The 13,279-nt window shown below is 41.1% G+C and overlaps 1 protein-coding gene across 6 annotated transcripts in view; it reads left to right on the forward strand.

Moving 5' to 3' along the window:
• Positions 1 to 13,279, forward strand: part of pdzd2 (PDZ domain containing 2) — a 72,859-nt gene that overhangs the window by 8,793 nt on the left and 50,787 nt on the right. For 4 of the 6 annotated variants that reach the window (XM_023823346.2, XM_023823347.2, XM_023823348.2 and 1 more), the window contains exon 2: positions 2,298 to 3,191. In XM_023823346.2, coding sequence (XP_023679114.2) covers positions 2,707 to 3,191 — 485 coding nt within the window. In that variant the 5' untranslated portion in view covers positions 2,298 to 2,706. Of the gene's footprint in view, positions 1 to 2,297; positions 3,192 to 9,524; positions 9,586 to 9,640; positions 9,910 to 13,279 lie in introns of those variants that run through there. The other 2 variants (XM_023823350.2, XM_023823351.2) reach the window with 2 other exon arrangements.

Raw genomic sequence — 13,279 nt, forward strand, 5'->3', positions numbered from 1 at the left:
CACTGTTGGTTAAACAGTTTTAATTACATGTCTTCTCTATTCTGTAGTACTATTTCACAGCATGAACTAGTACCCAATTCCTATGGAAGTGTGGTTTCCCATACAGATTTTAAGTAGCCAAATATTCCAAGAACCAATAATATCTGGTGATATAATTTTACTTGATCAAAAATTAAATAGACGAGTTTTAAACACTGGTTTACTGACTGACATGATTGTCAATTTTTTTTTAACTCAAATTATGATAAGAAACTCCAAGTCTCTTAGTAATGAAAATAAATAACATGAGCAAATTAGAGTACATCATATTTCCTAATCAAGAAAAGCACCTTCTGAGTTTAGAAACTCTGCACATGCAAAAAATCACAAATCCTAAACGTTTTGTTTGGTATAATACAATGTCTTCATTCCCAGATGTAACAACTTTTTGGCCAAACTTATTGATAATCCTAGAGTAGTATAATGTAATGCAGAAAACATTTGTTTGTATTTTCTTCAGTCACACAGCTCCTTTTCTCATAATCATTTGTTGGTAACACTTTACTTAAAGCACTCATGTATAATGCAGTATAATGGATTTCACTGACCATTATAGTGCATTATGAAGGTATCTATAGTACATTATAGATGAGAGCTTCAAAGAGCATTCATAATGCATAATAAACATGGCTATAATGTATGCCTTTTTTATAAATAGTTATACCTGAGTTTATAAAACTTGCATTATAATGCATTAGGAAGGTATCTATAATGCATTATGATGACTGCTTTAAGTAGAGCGTTACCCATTTGTCCTGTATTGGCGGGTTGTCTTTTGATACTGATAGATTTGAGGCTTTTATCACCAGATGATACACTAGTTGAGCCCAGTACTGTACTGTAAATTGTAGAGGCTCTGGACCTTTTTTTCCTCTCCCAACCACAAACTAAAGCAGACAAAGAGAAGAGCTCCTGAACCGATTAGGCCAGACAGCTTGAAACATAAAGACAAGGTTGGGTGAGTTTGGCGTGGAAGAACCTGACTGGCCTGCGCAGAGCCCTGAGCTCAACCTAATCGAACACCTTTGAGATGAACTACGTATAACGGAGATTTTGAGTCAGGCCTTCATGTCAAACATCAGCGTCTGACCTCAGAAATGCTCTTCTGGATGAGTGCGCAAAAATTCCCAGACACACAAAAATCTTGCGGAAAGCCTTCCCAGAAGAGTGGCAGCTGTTATAGCTGCAAAGGGGGGGCCGACTTCATATTGATGCCTATGGATTTAGACTGGGATGTCATAATGGCCAGTGTCCCAACATTTTTTGTCCATATATGAGGGGATGCATTAGCATCCTACACTGGAAATGAAAATGAAATGTTAAGCTCTGGCTGAAATACCTTCACCTGTATCATGCATTATGACATTCAGAGGATACATACTGTACCTCCACTGGATCTAGTGTATGGAAGTAACTTTTGCTAAAGACCCCTTGATGTGAACAATGTGTAGTGTTTGGGTGATTTAGTGCTTTTACACAGGGTGCCTAATTTGTTATAATGGGAGTTGTCCTACAGTCTCTACACCCAAAGAGATGAAGATGAATGGCCCAGATTATTAGGTCTGAGTAACATACAAGCAATTTTTTATGAAGAGCCCTCATTTTTATTTTTAGAAGACTTGTCTTGGATTTTAATTCTTAAAACAAAGTTGTCATTTTCACTTCACGATATGTTGTAAGTTGTTTTGGTTTGTAACCCAAACTGCAACTGGCTAAAGTGCACATTAAAGAGAAAGATAGGTCTGCTGAATTGAATGTTTTGGTTTATTTTGGGAGAAAACTTTAAGCACTCATTTAACTGTGAGCCCTAAAAATGGCAAGAAATGTGGTTTCTCCCTCCCAGCATCTCGTGTAAATAAAGGGCTACCCTGTCCAGTCAGGGAGATGAACCATGGGCTTTTCAGCTACTGTTTTCATTCTGTCGCTGGGGGGGGGGGGGGGGGGGGAATCTGTGACAAACTGAAATATGGGTCAGAAATTAAGCAACCATCTATGCCATCAAAGTGTATATCGTTCATAACTGGGACTGCCATATCTTTCATTTTTTATGCCAGAGACCAGCATTGAATGTTCTGACTGTTCACCCTCCCCCTCTTTGTGACTGCAAGCTCAGAAACAATAGTTATTTTCAGTGCTGCATGCCCACAAAAGAAAATAACTCTTTGTGCTTAACGACTGCAGCGAGAGCTGAGGGGACTCTTCCTCTGTTTCCTCGCTATTCCATTTCTCTTACACAGCTTTTATGTTTTTCTCTTTAGGTGACTGTGTGACGCACTGGAGGAAGAATTGCCTTGCTCTCCTTTTACAGTGAACCAACATTTTCCGCTTTCAGCTTGACTGGAATCCTCTCAACTGAGCAGCTAATGGCTCCAGTTCCGCTGCTAGCGCTCAAAGCTTAGGCCCCGGAGCGGGTTGCCTTACTTTTTTTTTTCTTGGGGTCTTTTTTTATAGCATGACATCATGGCCCAGAGTTGGCTAGAATTAATGGCGGGAAGATGTGGTGGGCCTGTCTGTTGCGCATGAGCCAAGCCGAGCTATTAGTATATCTGCAGAGATGGAGACGGATCAGGCCCACGCAAGCCGCTCCTGCCTTCCTGGGGAGCGACGGCAGCTCAGGTGAGGTGGAGCCCCCATGATGTGACCATTCCTCGGACTGTTTGAGTCTGGATGATGCCCATTACCCAGGAGAACTCGCTGAGCTACCTGGCCCTGCTGGGGCGCTGGCTGGAGGCTACGGAGAACCACGCGGGACAGGGCGGCACGCAGCCATGCCAGGCCGCCGTGCGTAAGCTGGTAGAGTACATACAGCTAAACTTTGTGGAAGGGGACGCGGCCCTGCAGCCGGTGACGCCTCAGGAGGACATGGACGTGGAGGTACGCGCCATCTGGCTGCACAAGGCCCGTGGCGATGGCCACGAGTTCGGCCTCAGCTTTGGGAACATCCCTATTTTTGGGGACCCTGAGGGTCGCAAGAAAGGACGGCGGAGGCGGAGGAAGGGCGACAAGGGCCCTGTCCTCGACGTCGGCTGCATCTGGGTGACGGAGGTGAAGAAGAACAGCCCCGCCGCCCGCTGCGGGGACATCAAGCTGCGGGACGAGCTCCTGACCATCAACGGGCAGCTGATGGTGGGCGTGGATGTCACCGGGGCCAGGTGGGATCTCACACAGCTTGCAAACACGGCGCCTTGCATACTTAAGGTTAACCGGCAGTTACTCTCTAGTCATATCCATCCATATTATCCTGGTCAGTGTCACTGGGGAGCCAAAAACCACAAGGAAGGGGAATACAATCAGAATGAGATACAAGTCAGATACGCATGCATTCACTCCCATGCACTACAGGTACACCAAATTAGCCTATGTATATACGTTAAATATCATATACAGTATTAGTCAAAGACAGTGATGTTTAAATGATCTTCATGTTGTTGTAAAACTTTGATATTATGCCTGTCTTAGCTTAGCCATTTCAAAACTTTTGCTAAAATCACCCCAGTATGTGCAGTAACCATCAGATGCACCCATGTATCACTAGTACACCTTGTATTTAACGATTAACGATTACATCGTCTGGGGAGCCCCTGAGGAGAGGCACGGTGTTCTGTGTTCATCTAGTCATCCAACAGCATATAAATAACTTTTTAGAGAACGGAAGAAAGTTTTACCAGTTTTTATTGTTACTCTTACTCTGCATTTGTTCTTATGCTAAATTGTGTTTTTTGCTCTGAGCAAAAGTGCACTTAGCACCCAGATAAATAGCTTTTACACATTCCCTTTGACTCCCTAAGACCTTCGCACAGTACTGTATGTTTGGTTTGAAAGACCAAAGGCCTAAACTCTGAAGTTATACTTACATAAGCGGACATGTCTGGTGCCATTCGAGGTGACAGGGAGGCTGGGGCCCTTTCCCTCTGCCGTCTCCTCGCCTGCTGTCCATCTCAGCCCCGTGTCCCTCGGTGTGGAACAGCTGCTTGCTCTAAGAACAGGCAGCTTTTCTGTGGGAGAGACAGCGAGCATGCGCTCGAGAGCCCCCGCCATATAGCCGGCGTTGTGCCCCCTGCCTCACACATCCAACTGCTTCCGCTCCACCCGTCTTTGTGCCGTCGCGGCGTGTGCCGATGGGCCGTATGCCTACGGGCTGCGTGCCATGGCCCAGCACCTTGGAAACGGGCCAACAGGCTCAGCTTAGCTTAGACGGAGACCCCAGGGGGCCGGGAGACGCACGCCGGGCTGACGGCTGCGACGGACAGCTGACTGCCGCCTCCGGCGTAGCTGCTATCCCGCTGCCCGCTGCCCTGCTTCCGTAGCGGCTGCCTTGGCCCCCGCCGCGTGCGGCTCCCAGCCATTGACTCCCAGTCTCCTGGGAGAAAATTTCAAAGAAACAACAACGGCTGCTCATGCTGCGGTCCATTTATAAGTAGGCCGGCATGTTCTCATATACATTTTGGAATGACAGGAGATGAAATTGTTCCTCGTCTGACAAAAGAAGACTATCTGTCTTCATTTGTGGAAAGTGTCTAAAGCTTCCATCAGGAAGAACAATAAAATAGAAAATAGTCCTAGAAGTAAACAGCAACACAGCTCGGTGGATATATATTTGCCTTTAGCCCCTAATCCAGTCTCGCTCTGCAAAATCTCAGCTGGTGCTATTTTATTTTCTTGTTAAATTATATATTGAGGTGATGTGACATTTCAGTAAGTAATCTTGCAGTCGTCTCTCGGAGCGAAACCCCTAATGTTTTACATGTCGTGTGTAGCAACTCAACTCAAGGGACGAAGTAATCCAGATGCAACAGTGTAGTGTTGTGCATGAGGGAGAACAAACAGTAGGATGTCTTGACGAGAAGGGACAAATCTGACACCACCGCCCCGGCAGACGCCTCCCACGCAAAGGCGCGGACACGGAGAGATCCCTGGGCGTAGCCGATGATTTTGCTGGAGCCTAAGATATCCGCTTAAGGACTGTAATTACAGACCTGTCGTGCTACCATGACATTGTTGAATCGCAGGGCTCGTAGAGGAGGGAAGCGAAAACAGGACAGAATCGGTCACTTTGTTTTTCTGTAAATAAAAATGGCCCCACTCCTATGGGAGGAGTCCTTTCCATGGCTTGAAAGGTGCTGCATTTACATTTATTTACATTGTGGTTGCTGTTTAGAAGAAACATACAATTTGTTCCTGTTTTATGCATTTGGATATTTTGCTGGTGGGATTTGGGTGAAATTCTTTTGCCCTGCCTGGAAAAAACAGCCTTTGGGCTACGAATCTGTGACTTTCCCCACTATAACTATACGTTCGTGCCAGTGGAATGATGACCCAAATCACCACCTGCCGTCTCCAAGGTTCTCAATTTGCTGAAACCTCCGATTTCAATCGGAGCCATATCCAGTCGCTCTCTTTGTAAAAATGCGTCACCAGTGTAGAGATAAGGCAGCAGCGGGCGGGGGGAGGGGTTTGGATTTATCACTGAAGGTCGCTCAGTTTGCCCTGAGCAAGAAAGTTAACCTGAATAGCTCCGGCAGAACATGCAGCTGTGTAGTACTGATACGCTGAGCTAGTTATTTTGGAGAGTAAACCACACATATGGAAATAAAGAGTAAGGAAAAAAATCTTGCCAAATTTTCCTGAAGAGATTAACGCTGACTGCCAGGAAAAGGCATTTTACTATATATATATTATATATATAATAAGGCCACACCATCCAGTAGAACATGGTGAAAGTTTTTTTTTGTCTGTTGCCAGTGACTGTTCTTTTGACCTTAGCTGTAAGCTGAATGGATCAGGCACCAAGGAAACGATTTGAGTGTGGAATGAAATAAACAGCTGGCTTAATTCAATAAGCCCTTACCCACACAGCGCTGCGAAAAAGCTGGAATCACATGAGGGGGACGGTTACTGATTTCACTTGGGCGGAAACCTCTCCTTTGCTGCTGGCCAGACAATTGTGGCATGGCGGGAAAGGATTTCAAAGGATAAGATGTACAGCCATGTTGATGAATTGAGAGCTGCCATCAGGTTTAATCAGAAGGGAAATCAAGGTGCAAAAGTGTCTTCAAATATGCACTTAACTTATTTTAAGGTAAAAACTTAAGACAGTGTTTTTGCTGGTGCAAGGCATTTGACCAATTCACAGTTATGTGGTATAAAGCTGAATTAAATTTTAGGCCGTGGGTTTCTCATATAAAGTCTGATATATACAAAATGTCACTTTACTACAATGAACTCATGGAAGCCCTGGCCGAAACACTTTAAGAGACATGACAGACGTGAAAGTTTTTCTTGCATGTTTTTTGCATCATTGTACTAAGAATCCCAGATCAAAAATATACCTCAATTGTACAGTCTTCTTGTTTTCTCATTATTTATCTTTAATGTGTGGCTCCATATCAGTCAGTCTGAATAGAAGGTAATTCCGCATCTTTGAATGGTCTTTCAGAGTATGGATAATGGGAGCCACATTTTACTGGAGCAGAAATTCAGTTCAGTTCATTTCAATTCAATTCATTTCAATTCAATTCAATTCAGTTCAGTTCAGTTCAATTCAATTCAATTCAATTCAAAAACTTTATTTGTCCCTGAGGGTATATATGCTATATAATCAACCATTTAAGGTAAAATACTCGCTCTTTCTTAAATATAAGTAGTTTTTTTCTTCTGGGCAAATGCCCATTCGTGAAGTCCAATTTCTTTTTTAGCTAACCACCGTAGGCAATGAAAATTACAACATATTTAGCATACATCATTTACTGGTTTGTTACACCGTCCTTAAAACTTTTTTCTATTTGTTTGGTAAATTGTGCTTTTCAATAAGTGACTTTTACATAAGCTTTTGTTTTAGTTGCACTGGAACATGGAAACAAAAAAGCTGAAAATAAACTAAATAGATGCTGCCCAAAGGCACTTATACGCTATAATTTCTGCTTTATGACCACGTTTGTATTGCCAAATGCAATGCTATAGTGCACACTGGGCATCCGTCCTATATTTGCTGTTAATAATCCGGCTGTAAGTTGGTCTGGCTCGTTGCTTGGCAGCTGCCCCTGACTCTGTGGAAGGAGTTGTCCAACACCGATACTCAAACTCTTGTGAACACAATGACTTTGGTGTCCCAGGCACTGCAGATCTATTGATGTTTCCTACATGTGGAAGATAGAAGCGTTCCTGTGTATCGGGAATCGCATTCAGCATCAGGTTTCTGACCTGATACCCCCACATCCTACAGCAGATGTGGCCGCCTTGCCAGCTGGCTGTGGATGGCAGACTGGCAGAGCGAGAAGTCGGCAGCATTTTCTGGTTGAGCTGCTGCTACCTTCTATGGTCCAAAGAGAGGCTTCTCATTAGGTAAAGAAAGGGAATACTGCATACCTTTTAATTTCCTTCCAGAAGAGTACTGTCCCTCTAAGCTACTCAGTCTCTGTATCGTATTAATATCTGTTGGGGGAAAAAAAGTTGCAGGGATCGTGTCCATTTTTTATTTTTGGATCATCACTGGATGCTCCAGTGCTCATAGTAGTTGATAATGCAGTGAATTCCATTTAAAAAGTGTTTCTCTAATCCTCAGGCAAACAGTAAGTAAGCCTCGTCCCCTTCTGCATGCTGCATATACTGAGCTGTAGATGTATGATTCCCTGTTTTGAGAACCAAGCTACTTTCGGTAACTCAGTGTTCCTTAACCTGGTCCTCGGCGACCCCCAGACGGTCCACGTTTTTGCTCCCTCCAAGCTCCCTGTTAGACAGTTCCACCGGTAGGGAGCTGGGAGAGAGTAAAAACATGGACTGGGAAAAACCACAGTAACCAATTACAGCCATTGATTTTTCATCCCAGTCTGAATGATTAAAACAACCGCAGCCCTTTAATTGTCTAATATTTGAAACTGTGTATATGGCAATCGTTCAGTCTGCTTTTATTTTTATCTTCTCTGGATAAGCCAAAGTGCCATAAACTCCAGATGGAGATGGATTTAAATGGTGAAATCCGGATTGGCTAGAGCTATTGTCTTGAATTTAGGGCCAACTGTGGTGTAGGGAAAGAAGATCTTGGCCTAGTTAAGCTGTACTGATAGAATTTCTTTGTGAAATGAATGGAAATCCAAACATATTTTTACTTAATACATTGCATAGAACAAAGGAAATGTGAGTAATGCATTACATGTAAATTTAATCAAAGGAAGAATCTGGGGGAAATTAAATAAAATTAAATTACACCTCAGGGAGTCACAGACGTCAAATTTCAGTGTATCCGATTTTAGTGGAATTGAACTGAGAAAAACCCTGACCTATACCAAAACACTAAACCTATTGTTTACAAAGAATTTCTATATCAGCCACAGAGCACTGGACCAACATCTGCTTGCTTTGCAGATTGTTGAAGCCTACCACCAAAATGGTAGTGTATTAGGGGTGTTTAGATAGTAATTTTTGTGAATATTACTGTGGAGAAATATTGAAGTCCAACCATCCATCTATTCATCCTCCAGTTGTTTACCCATTTATACTGAAGGGTATTTTATTAGAGCAAGCTTAAGCTTCTTCTGTTAATTCTGTGCCATTCACCACTATCGGCTGCCCTGGTACTCAGCATATACACAGTAGTATTTTTATGGCAGGGGTGAGGAACCTGCTCCATGGACCTCTCCATCAGCTTATAATAGAACTGTGGTCCTCAACTCCAGTCCTGGGGACCCACTGTTATTGGCTGATTGAAAGGCCATCCCAAAAACCTGCACCCACTCTGGCCTTCCATGCATCAGGTTGCCCACCCCTGTTTTATGGTAACACTTGAGAGGACACGTATAACTTATTAACACAGTTACTACTCAAAAACAAATCCTGAACTTTTATAGTTCCTGCATAAACTGTCATGACTAATTTCTGATGAACAAACAGGATCAGTGCATAACCAACACTTAGTTACTGGTTAATTAATGGATGAAGTAAGCGTGTACTAGTACATTATTTGTGCCCTCAAGAAAAGTGTTTTCTTGTGGGGGGAGTGCAATTCAGACTGAAATGAAACTAGCAGTGATCAAAATCAGTGAATTAATTGGTGTTTTAGGGTTAGATTTCACATGATCAGATTTTCCATTGGAAAATTTAGTTGTGGCCACTGGGTGGCAGTATTAAACACGTTTTCTTTTCGCCTTGTCTAGTAGAGAAAAACACTGCAAACCTGTGGGTAACACAGTGGTCATAACCAAGTGTTTATGGCTTGACTGAATGTAGTTATTTACTACATTTTCAAATATACTGTAAAGTGTATCAGGGTGCTTATTTGATGTTATTTACTAGGGATGTACTTGCAAGTTAAGTGAGACTCTTGAGGCAGGTGAAGGACTTAGGCAGAAAAGAAGAGTCACTGAGCACTTAAGTGGGCTATGAACTTTGGTCTGTGCAGTTGTTCACATAAACCTCTAATATATATAAAAAAAATCAGTTTATTTTAAAATGCAGTACATGCGGCGTCCGTGTGAAGTGAACGGGAGCTTTAGCGCAACAAAATGTGATGAGGCTCATGAGCGCGACCAGTGAGCGGAGAGCGGAAAGCTGGTTTGTACTCCTTTAATCCTTTGCCAGCGTAAACATTCTTGATTAAAACGCTCATTATTGTACCGCACCAGTCTGGACTGTGAAATAGCAGTGACTAAATTCCTCATCTCCAAGCTTTTACAGACTTCAGGATATCTTTCTGTTTTCTTTCGCTGGGGTGCGCGGTTTGTCTGTCGTTTGGCCGTTAGCAGGTGATTATCACAATTAATGTATTTATGGGATTAAAAAACCTAACCAGACCAGATTAACCCTGGCTGCCAGATGGCCAACAGAGAAAACTGCGGTCGGAGAGACATCGAAACAAACATGAGGTTCAAGTAAGATGTGGGTATTATCAATTTGCCGCTTGTTATTAACATCTTTGTATTTATCTTTTTTGCACGTAAAGCAGTGTACAGAAACCCCGGTTTATTTCGCGTATATCGTTTTATTTATCATGTTTATTTGTTACTGATACATATTGTACAGTCGAATACTGCTGAAGATCATAACTGGGCATGAACTTCTTGAAAGACTGACAAATGTGCGAACTTTTCATAACTCGGTGTTAACTTACCCAACATTATCATTCAGCAAAACCATTAAGTTCACAGCGATATCTGCAGATTTTAAAAGATTACGTGTAAATCAATATAAGTATAATTAGGGGATTTTTGTCTGAGACATGTGTCGGTATTGTAAAATCTGCAAATCTAAATGACTCCTGCTATTTTTAAGAAAACTGTTAAGTGAAACACGTACGTCGGCTTTGTAACTGATCCTATGACACAGTGGGAAGCATATAGTCACTGTACATATAACAAAGAAAATGTAAATCTAATGGCCTTTAAAAAAGTATTGTATGAAACTAAGAAAAAAGTTAAGTATATTTTTGTAAAGCATTACAGTTTTTCTGAATTGCTAAATCGCTAAACCTCATTCTTAGAATAAAACCGTCATTTGCCAAAACGCATTTATTGCATCAGTCACTTATTCAGCGAAACTTTAAACTGTGCTCATCTAGTTAGATAAAATTTATAGATCTGAATCGCCCTTTTTGCAAAACTAAAAACACATTCTCATTCATCACAACACATTTTGCACCGTGGTGAACTTTGATGCAAAATAGAAAACACAGGTCGCAAATGTCAAGCACAGCCAGCACACAGTAGTTATCATTTAAACACAATGACTCAGAACTGTTCACAGATGCTTCTAAACATGAGAAGAAGCCAAAGAGTGACTAAAACAGAATAAATGCCAGATGAGAGTGCAAGTACCATATAGGTGAGTTGAATTTCGACGTTAAGGTACAAATGGGTCAGACAGAGGATTCTTCCTGCATCTATCAGCAAGGGAGAACATTTCCTGTGATGTAGACGAAGTTCTCTGTCCTGATCCAGCCCTGACACATGGTGATGAGATGAATATTCTTCCTTGACTCTGTCTTGGCAGTTACACAACATTGTACAGTAATATGTTTCTCATTTGGATTTTTTACTTTGTCCTTTAAAGTAACTTTTTTTGAGTACTGAATACTGCAAATATTACATCGGTATAATTGTATACAAACTTTTTTGGTAGACAACAATTTTTTTTTTTACTATAGTCTTTTGGTTTTCAATTTTGCAGCTCAACATACAAAAGACCACATCCACAGTAAATGTTTCTCCACATGCCAATAACAGTTTTGACTAGCGTTTTAAATCTTTTGGTATAGTGTGCTCAGTAGTGTTCATGCACCAACTGGCTTGATGCATGATCTGAAAGCAGTGTTTGCTTTTGAGCAAAGATAATATAGCTTTGAGATGATTGTTTAATTTTGGAAGACGAGTCAAAGGACGAAATACAGTTTAGCAATTCGGAAAAACTGCATTGTAACATGCATCTCATTTGGATTTTTTTGACTTTGTCCTTTACAGTAACTTTTTTGGAGTGCTGAATACTGCAAACACACATTCTTGCTAAACATTTTTTTGTTTGCTTAAGTCGTTTTTGGTTTCCAAATGCAGAAGACCATATCCACAGTAAACACGTTTCTCTATGTGTCAGTAGCAGTTTCGACTGGTATTGTTTTAAAAGTTTTGCTGTAGTATGTAATGACTGCTCAGTAGTGCTTATGTATTGGCTGGATTGATGCAATATCTGAAAGCAGTATTTTTTGAGAAAAGATAATATAATTTTGAGACAATTGTTTTATTTTGCAAGATGAGTGAAAGGTTTTGTGAGTGTAGCTTGAATTTTAAGGTTTGTGCTTAGAGTTTTGAGAAAATAAGTGCACTTTAGGAAATGTGTTTTAGCAATTCAGAAAAACTGTAAATAGATTGTTCAATTTTGCTGGATGAGTCAAAGGGTTTGTGAATATAGTTTAAAAAATGGGTATTGTGTTTACTGTTTTGAGAAAAGAATGGTTTCAGGAAATGTGCTTCAGCAATTCAGAACTGTAAGTTAATAGATTTATATTTGCATTAACTAAGATTTGACTTTAGCATGATATATATAATTTGTTGCTAGATTTTCATTATGATGAACTGATGTTGCACTGCTACCATTGCCTTAAACGAGACCACTGTTTTTAAATTAATGAGTAATATTAGTATAAATGGGTGCAATTTATCAGGTGATAATTATTCAGCCGGCTAAGGGCTCTTTAATGCTCTTTTTCCGGAAGCAGACCATGTGCCCAAAAATGTCCCTGATTTTAGCTCTTCATCTAAAAAAATTCCTTGGTAATATAGGAATCGGCTCATGGTCTCATATTGTTCTTACATCTGTAGGGCTGCAAATTATATAATGAATAAGATATTTAAATGCCGACTGAAAAGGGATTTGGTTCTTAGTTTAGAGCAAGCTGCAAAAAGGAACACAATTTGTGTCATGACCAGTCTGGGTGCACGGAGCAGGGAAGCAGGAGAGGAACCTCTTTGGAGTCTGTGTGCCATTCTGAGTGTGAGTGCACCACACTGCTAAATGTGTTTTGTGAATGAGAATGTTTTTAGAGTTTTGCTAATTGGGAGATTCAGATTTGCTAATTGTGTCTAACCAGATGAACAGTGTTTAAGATTTTGCCAACTGTGGGATTGATTTGATGAAGGAGTTTTTGTAGTTGACAGTTTAGTTTTAAATTGAGGTTTAGTGTTTTAGCAATTCAGAAAAACTGTAAAATGGACTGGATTAGAATGGCCTTCCTGGGCCAAATAGCGTTGAGCGGAAGGAATGTACAAGGGTTTTATTGCTAATCAGCCTGATTTGGAATTAGAAGTAGTCTGATTAGTGATCAGTAGTAGTACAAATAGGTATAGTGATGCATTAGGGAATATGGTGGATGAAACCTGTGTAACAAAAAGATGTGAGGTTATGCAACAATGAGGGAGACCTGAGTCTGCCATCAGCAAATCATTGCATGGCAAACATGACCATGTAAGTTTTATGCTGTAAATCTACTTCACTGATTCATTTTATGGTCAGAATCCTTCCCCACACGCATATTTGTTCTATGAAAATCGTATTAGAATTTTACTGTAAAAGATTAACCGCGCAGGTACCAGACTCCAGTCACATTTTGCAACAATTTTAGGAGACAAATTCGCAATGCGACAAAATTTTATAACTAAGCGCCATACTGTGACTTGCAAATATGTATGTCCCCCCCATTCCATTTTCATATGTCATGTGAAACACCCGGACAGAGCGAGAATTGGTGTATGTGTGTGTG

Source organism: Paramormyrops kingsleyae, chromosome 7 (assembly GCF_048594095.1).
Source record: "Paramormyrops kingsleyae isolate MSU_618 chromosome 7, PKINGS_0.4, whole genome shotgun sequence".
Classification (NCBI taxonomy): domain Eukaryota; kingdom Metazoa; phylum Chordata; class Actinopteri; order Osteoglossiformes; family Mormyridae; genus Paramormyrops; species Paramormyrops kingsleyae.